The following is an 8,136-nucleotide window of genomic DNA, read 5'->3' as shown; positions in this document are numbered from 1 at the left end:
ATGAGAGAAAAATGAAAACTTCTCCATATTGAGAGATGTTTGTGAAAATGATTATCATGAGAGAAAAAAAAATATATATATATATATATATATAATTATATTCCACTAATAGGTAATAAGGTAACCTAGAAATGAAATATTTATAAGCAAGAAATAATATTTAATTAAATATATGAAATATTTTTAAAAGATGTTTAACTTCGGTTATCCATTTTAGAAAACTTTTGATAATCTGTAAGAGATGCAATTTTTTAAAGATGTTTAACCTTGGCCTCCCGTCGACCACCGCCTGCTCCCCTCGCCACCACCAATCACCATGGTTGTTGGTTTCGATTTCGATGGAGTTTTTCTGGATCTGGTTCACCAACTATGGGTTTTGGTCCTAAATTTGATATTATCTATACTTTTCAGGAAAAAAAATGTTGATGTCGTATCCTCAACTTCTCCATCCACAGCGGTTTAACGACTTCTCTCTTTCACGGAGACAACAGGGGTTACGATGGGTTTGAAAGCGGTGGGGGTTACAAGAACACGGGAGAGACGCTGAAGAAACCCCTCTTCATAAATTTTAGATATTCTTGATTTAAAAAGAAGATTGTTTCGTGTTTTTATTGGGGTTTTGATAATATTTGATGTTTTAGATCGATTCTGGAGGTTTTAAATGAATCTTAACACGCATAAATGGGATGAAAATGGGTTATTGAGGAAGAACAAGAGGGAAGGGTGACCGACGACGACCGACGTTGGAGCAGGGTTCGGGAAGGGAGACCAGCGGTCCGTAGGGGTGGTGGGTGATGGTGTGTTACATTCTTGGTTCTTGTGATTTTTAAATAAAGAAAATTTAAAAGTGGTAAATGACTAAGGGGCTGTTTGGCAATTGCTGAATGGTTTGGTGCAGAACGATTAAGAGGCTCTCATAATATAGTGCAAAATGAAATATAATTGTTTGGTAATTGTGTATAATGAAAATAGGGCTTTTAATGGTTAAGGGAGATCCAAGATACAAAATCATTTAAAGAGTTTTAGAACCAGTAAGAGGCAAACTTTTATTTTGCCAAACAAGATTCACCTTTTAACGATTTAGATGTTGCCACTTAATGGAACTATTAAGAGGTAAACAAACAACCCCTAAACTACCCCCTCCTAGTTTATCTACTTAACAAATTTTTTAAAGATGTTAGGGTTTAGGGACCAAAAGTGTGTGAAAATGTAAACTACAGGGACGTTTTTTTATAATTATTTTGATTTAGGGACTAAACCGAAATTTGTAATTAATTAATTTTCTGATGGTTATATTTTACAGAATTTTTGGGAAAGAAAATAAAATAAAAAAAACCTTAAAATTGAAATAACACCTGAAATATCCATCCATCGATGGATTTGAGTGTGGATAAGCTTCTTTCTGTATTTTGGTGGTATGGAAATGCTTTCATCTTCAGACCTCCATTGATTCAACAACACAACGAACTCAAATTCCACCAAAATCAGGATTTGAACATTACTGGAATGGCAGCCTTCTGTCCAATTGGAGCCTTTTGCAGCGGTAGTAATTCGCCCAATTCGATTTTCACAAACCCTAAACCATGTCGTCGATCAATTCCTTACAAAACTCCATTGTTGGCCAACTCAACTTCTGCTTCATCCACTTCGTATGATAATGTTCAGAAAACGAGCCATGAATCGATGAGTGTCGATGCCCTAAAGCGATTCATCAGACTCAATTTGGGGAACTGGACTGGTTCTTTTCACGTCGGTATCGTAACTCGTATGAATTCTTCTGACTTGAAGTTGTTTTGTTGTTAATTGAATGTTTATTTGATGATTGGATCAGCAATTTGATTCAAAGGGGAAGTTGATGCATAAGGTGGATACCAGGTTATCTGCGGGATCTTATGGTGAAGATGAATTGATCAGTTTGATTCAAACGTAAGCTTATTTTTTCTTAATTTATTTGGTTTATTCAAGTAGTTACATGAATACATTTGTGTACATTTTGATGCTTCTGTGTCGAGTTTTTGCTGACCTGAGTTTAAACTTGGGAACATTTTTCTTATATATAGTGTATAGAGGGAGAGGGGGGAAACCCAAAAAGATCTAGAGAGTATGCTCATATACATACAAGTAATTTTTGCTCGTGTGCATGTTATGTACACGTGCACATCGGACAAATTGGTTATAAATTACGTGTATATACATATGCACACCGTCCGAATGAACCGTAAGTCGGTTACTCGGGTGTTCCTCGGTTTTTCATTTTTTTGGCGGTTTTCCCCGGAATATATATATATATATATATATACACACACACACACACACATATGTGTGTGTTGGAACGTTCCTTCTCTACTCAAGACTGGGACCTCGCATATTCTAACATGTTATCATAGCGAGAGTCTACCACTATTTGTGTGAAATTGACCAAACTAGCCAGTTTGGACAAACATTCTTCGTTTTTTAGCCAACTCTTTTTTTATTTGACCAAAATGGCCAATATTTTGCAAGTGTCAATCTCCTTAGTGGCTTATGCAATGTCCTTTTGGCTTGCAAATCTTCTTAGTGGCTTGCGAAATGGCTCACAGGAATCATATTTATTCATAAAAAGTACATATAGAAAGTTGTGAAATGGACACTTGCGAAATCTTGGCTATTTTGGTTCAAACTTTATAAAGTTGGCTAAAAAGCGAAAGATGTTCGTTCAAAATGGCTAGTTTGGTCAATTTCTTGCGCTTCTAAGACAGATGAGTCAAAAAGGTTTTGTGTATATATTTTACAGTTCTAGCCCCTATTGATAATCTGGGCCCGTCTAGCCTAGTGGTGGACCTAGGGTTTTCGATGAGCGAGTGCACCTTTATTAAGGGCAACAAAGTCTTCCAACCTGTATTTAGCTGAATTCCACTGTTTCAAGGGATTTTTTAAGTTTTTTGGTTGATTTCAAGGACTTTTTCGGTTTTTTGTCGATTTCGAGGAACTTTTCGGTTTTCTGGTTGATTTCGAACGACTTTTTTTGGTTTTTTTTGTTGATGTTCTTTGTATTTCTAATATCCTCGAGTACCCTTAAAAGTTTAGTGGATGCACCTTTCATATCCTAAAAAAAATTCTACTTACGAAAATAAGTTGAGCGGGTGCACTGGACCCCACTTGGAGCTTAATAGGTCCGCCCCTGGTCTAGCCTCCGTTGGAGGGGGAGTGTTGGAGGCCCACATAGGCTAGACTTATTCTATTTCTCTTCTATATATGTCGGAACCTTCCTTCTCTCCTCAAGTGGTCTTTTGGAATGGGTTCCACATATCATATGTTACGGAGATATACCATACAAAGTTCAGTATGTGGTGATATTTGTTAATGGTCTTTCCCGCACATGTTTAAGCAACAGGAAAATGGAGAATAGATTTAAACCACATTCCCAAATAGGGAGAGGAGTTCATATTTGGTACCTTTGTTTGCCAGCAATTTGTGTGCTATTTCTTACCCTATTGAGCATGGTTTGCTATACGTTTGATGTCGTTTTAGGTTGTACATCAAACAATGTTCATCGAGCTATTCAGCTTCTGAAACTGATTATGAAGCGGAATGGGCAGAGTACAAAATCAAAGAAACCAATATGTTTACTGCAGAAAAATATCAACAGGTGAGGTTTTTTCACAGGTGGACTTTTGGGTTTTTCTTGTGCGTATTATTGTTGAAGTATAATATACATATATATATACATAGAGAGAGAGAGAGAGGAAAGTTCCGTTAGGAACCCAAAATTGATTAGGAATCCGAGAACCGCCCTCAGCGACCCATGCGTCCCTCTTTAGGATTTCATCATGAATCACACGTCCATGATCAATATGGACGTGTTATTCACCAAGAACCACACATTCATGATGAATAACACGTCCATATTCCTGATTAATATGCCATGCAATGTTAGCAGTTCCCGGGTCCCTAATTTTAGGTTCCTAACAAAGCCTGCACATAGATATAGGGTCAGGTTCAGGAGAAAATCGCAAATAAGTGGAAAACTGAGAATACTTTGATAACCGTTCATCTGGACAATATACACATGTGCATACAAGTAATTTATAAACAATTTGTCCGGTATGCACATGTGCATAATTACCAAAAAACAAATTTAATTGTTTGCACATGTGCGTACCGTCCAGATGAATGGTTACCAGAGTGTTCCTCAGTTTTTCATTTTTTTGGGGGTTTTCCCTGAACCTCCCTCTATATACATGGCAAATACTCACACACACTCCTCAACGTTTGAACCCTTGACCTCTTGGGAGGCTGGGCTCTACCAGTAACTAGGGATGTAAAACGAGCCGAGTCGAGTAGTAGGTTAATCGAGTCGGGATCAAAAAATTAATACCAAGCTCGAGCTCGATTAACTTTTCAATGTAGGCTCGAGCTCGAATATTTTTTGAGTTATTGAGCTCGATGCTCGTTTATGGGTTCGAACTCGCAATCAATTAACTCGTTTATCGGCTTGAGCTCGATAATTTTTATATTTTTATTGTATGCTTAATAAATATACGAGTAGGTTTGGCTCGAACAAGGGTATACTCGAATGTCTCGGCTCGGCTCGACTCGAAAAATTAAATCGAGTTTTCGAACGAGCCGAGTTGAATATTAGTGTTATAAAACTCGGCTCGTTAAGTTAAACGAGTTCTATTTTGTGTTCAAGATCGATTCGAGCTCGAGTAGCTAGTTAAAAGCTCGAATCATTTATACCCCTGCCAGTAACCCAGGTACCGTTGGACCAATGACCCTTTGGTTTCTTGTGTGTAGTTCCTTGTGAAATAATACTTACATTGAAATGATTAGCATTTTGATATCCTATCCTGCTAAATATCCAATGTAATTAGTCTACAGATCGGATTCTTTCCGCAAGAGAAAGCATTTGCACTAAGGTATCAGACAGCCGGCATGTTAGAAACGGTATTAAGACAAGGAGTGTTAGGTGAAGACGATATCGGAGAAGAATCTCCCAAGTGAGTCTTCCAATCTCTGCGTTAGTATTCTTATCATCATTATTATTTTCCGAAGAGGGGAAGTATTGTGTTATGGAGCACAATCTGTATATTCCGTCCATTCCAATACAAGTGTTCATGTTTCTATTTTAGTTTATGCGAGAATAAGTCTCATCTTTCAAACTTGAAGTCTCATCCTTGCTTAAACATTATTAAGCAACTTGATCAGCCTACATAGAAAAACTAGACTAATATTGTGTTATGGGCCCTTTATGTAAACGCTTACTTGGTAGGCGCTTACTAAATATCACTTACCTTATCGAGTGAGCATGACAATGACTGAGAATCTTACCTGATAAGAGGCATAGCACGGACCGAGAATCTTACCCAATAATTGAGTGATAAGGCTCTTACTTGTTAAGCGCTTACCGGGTAAAAGATGATTACCAACAATCAATTTTGATGGCTGAGAATGTTACCAATAAGGTAAGTGAGGGTGTTGATTCTTGCCGTTAAGCACTTGCCCTTTAAGTGTGTGTGGTAAATGGCCCTTACTTCGAAAATCTATGTTCATTTCTCTTGGAAAGCACCACATTGTCATATAGCGTAGAGTAAATTACAGTTTTCGTCCCTGTGGTTTGTTAAAAATTGTGCTTTTCGTCCTTGTGATTTAGAAATTGCAGTTTTCGTCCCTATGGTTTATAATTCATTGCTATTTTCGTTCTTATGATTTACAATTTATTGTTGTTTCGGTCTCTGTGACTTACAGTTCTTTACTGTTTTGATCCCTTATACTTAAAGGTAGGAATCAGCCCAGGGATTAAAATAGCAATAAATTGCAAACTATAAGCACGAAAATCGCAATTTCTAAACCACAAGAATGAAAATTGAAATTATTAACAAACCACGGGAACGAAAAACGTAATTTACTCTATAGCTTATCAACTAGTTTTTACCAAACGTGACTAGTTTATCAGATAGCCGCCAACTTATTGATCAACAGCTGGCTTATTAGCTAGGTTGCCGAACATATCCATAATATTGCATATATTTGCTCATTATAAGTTTTATATTTTAGTTTTTCCGTTACCTTGCAGAAACCTAAAGCTTCCTTCTAAATGGCCTTCAATCGTATGTGAGAGTTGTCTTTATTCATTAGACAAAGATTTGCGAGCACGAGCATTCCATATAATGGATCCAAAAGGTATTGTTGAAATGCTTCTCGTCTTTCTTGAACAAAAAGGCGTTGGAGTCGTTACACCTCCTTTCCTTGATGAATCTAAGGTATTTTTCGTAGTTTCATCCTTTTCAAATGTTGAGTAGCCCCTTTTGTCCCAAAATAAATGTCCACAGTGAAAAAAAGGCACACAGTTTGTAAATAAGTAATTATTACCCTTTTTTTAACTAACTAAATGACAATTCTACCCTTGATACTAGATGGAGTAATGAATTTTTCTATCCTAAAACTAAGGATACAATTGGAAAATAGGCACTTACTTTTGAAAGTGGATACTTATTTTTTGACAAAGTAAAATATGATTGTGGGTAGTTTGATCCTTGTTAAATATCAGGTAATACTACTTCTGTCGCAAAATAGATGTCACAATGAAAAAAGGCATACAAATTTTATAAATGTGTAATTATTACACTTTTTAACTAACTAAATGACAATTCTACCCTTAATAATAGAGGGAGTAATGAATTTCTTCGTCTCATACTTAAGGATAGAATTGGAAAGTAGGCTCTTACTTTTGAAAGTTGACACTTACTTTACGACAAACTAAAATATTATTATGGATAGTTTCATCCTCTTTAAATATGAGGTAATACTACTTTTGTCCCGAAATAAATGTCCATGATGAAAAGGCACAGTTTTAGAAATGTGTAATTATTACACTTTTTTAATCAACTAAATAACAATTTTATCCTTAATAGTTAATAATAATTTTTTTTGTCTCATACCAAAGGTTAAAATTGGAAGTAGACACTTCCTTTTGAAAGTGGACACTTATTCTGAGACAAACTAAAATAGAAACGTGGACACTATTTTTTGGACGAATGGAGTAGTACCTTTTTTTAGCAAGAACTAATTATATATTATATTTATTGTTTCGTTTTAGGAGAATACAAGCCGGATCACTCCTCATCTTGGTATGTGGAAAGGTCACTCCATAACGAAACGTAGCGGTGTTTATGGTGCAACAGATTCTGAAGCCGAGACGATGACATCAATTCAAATCGACGAGGAGGGTCAGCTAATCCAGGTATTTTCTTGCAATAGCCATTTAACAGTAAGGGTGCGATTGGTATACAGGATAGGACGAAAACTTCTTGTCTCATATTTGATGTGATATTAGAATTGGGCCAAGACATGACTTGAGTGGGACAGAAATGCATTTCTTTTGTCCCACAAAAATAGGTGGAATAAAAATTAAGAAGATATGACAAGACTGGTAAATTACTAAACTACCCATGTAAAATTAAAACCCTAAAACCTTTCAGAGACACTCGCCTTTTTTTAAATCCCATCTGCAAACCAAACACACTTTAATTAATAATTGATAGTATGGCAAAATGTGACCAAGAAAATCTTAAATGATTCTTATTTAGGGTTTTAAAAATCTTTATGAAGTTTGATGAGTAACTATCTTTATTTCTTCTACCTGTTGCTCGCACTCTTGCACAAGACTTGGGTGTTCACGAGAACAACTGCTTTACTCTTTGGGGTAGAGGTCGGGTTTGCGTACAAGGTCTTAAATGGCTTGAGGCATGGTACGGAGGTGTGAGCCTCAAAGCTTAAAAGCCACGGTGAGGCCACAACGTTTTCAAGGCGTGACTTGTGGCCGAAAATCTGTATACTATATATGTGGTCAGGTTGAGTGGAAAACCGCAAAAAAGAAACTGAGGAACACCCTGGTAACCGTTAATCTGAACGGTATGCGCATGTATGTACTAATAATTTGTAAGCAATTTATTCAGTATTGCACATGTGCATAAAAATCAAGAAAGAAGAAACTACTTCAATTACTTGTATGTATATGTGCATACTGCGCAGATGAATGGTTATCAAGTGTTCCTCAATTCTTCACTTTTTTGGGGTTCCCCCTGAACCTACCTCTCTCTCTCTCTCTCTCTCTCTATATATATATATATATATATATATATATATATATATATA

General features: G+C 36.3%; 1 protein-coding gene across 1 annotated transcript in view; it reads left to right on the top strand.

Annotated features, from left to right (window-relative positions):
- Positions 1–1,394: 1,394 nt before the first annotated feature.
- The window catches only part of LOC112515810, a 7,816-nt gene continuing 1,074 nt past the window's right edge, over positions 1,395–8,136 (top strand). The window contains exons 1-6 of the mRNA XM_025122744.1: positions 1,395–1,749; positions 1,832–1,926; positions 3,511–3,628; positions 4,861–4,979; positions 6,056–6,242; positions 7,079–7,222. Of these exons, the coding sequence (XP_024978512.1) occupies positions 1,507–1,749; positions 1,832–1,926; positions 3,511–3,628; positions 4,861–4,979; positions 6,056–6,242; positions 7,079–7,222 (906 nt within the window). The 5' untranslated portion in view covers positions 1,395–1,506. The remainder of the gene's footprint in view (positions 1,750–1,831; positions 1,927–3,510; positions 3,629–4,860; positions 4,980–6,055; positions 6,243–7,078; positions 7,223–8,136) is intronic.

This window comes from Cynara cardunculus (genome assembly GCF_001531365.2).
Source record: "Cynara cardunculus var. scolymus isolate 2C chromosome LG 7, CcrdV1, whole genome shotgun sequence".
Classification (NCBI taxonomy): Eukaryota; Viridiplantae; Streptophyta; class Magnoliopsida; order Asterales; family Asteraceae; genus Cynara; species Cynara cardunculus.
Note: the sequence above shows the minus strand (reverse complement) of the source record. Positions and strands in the feature narration are given on the sequence as shown.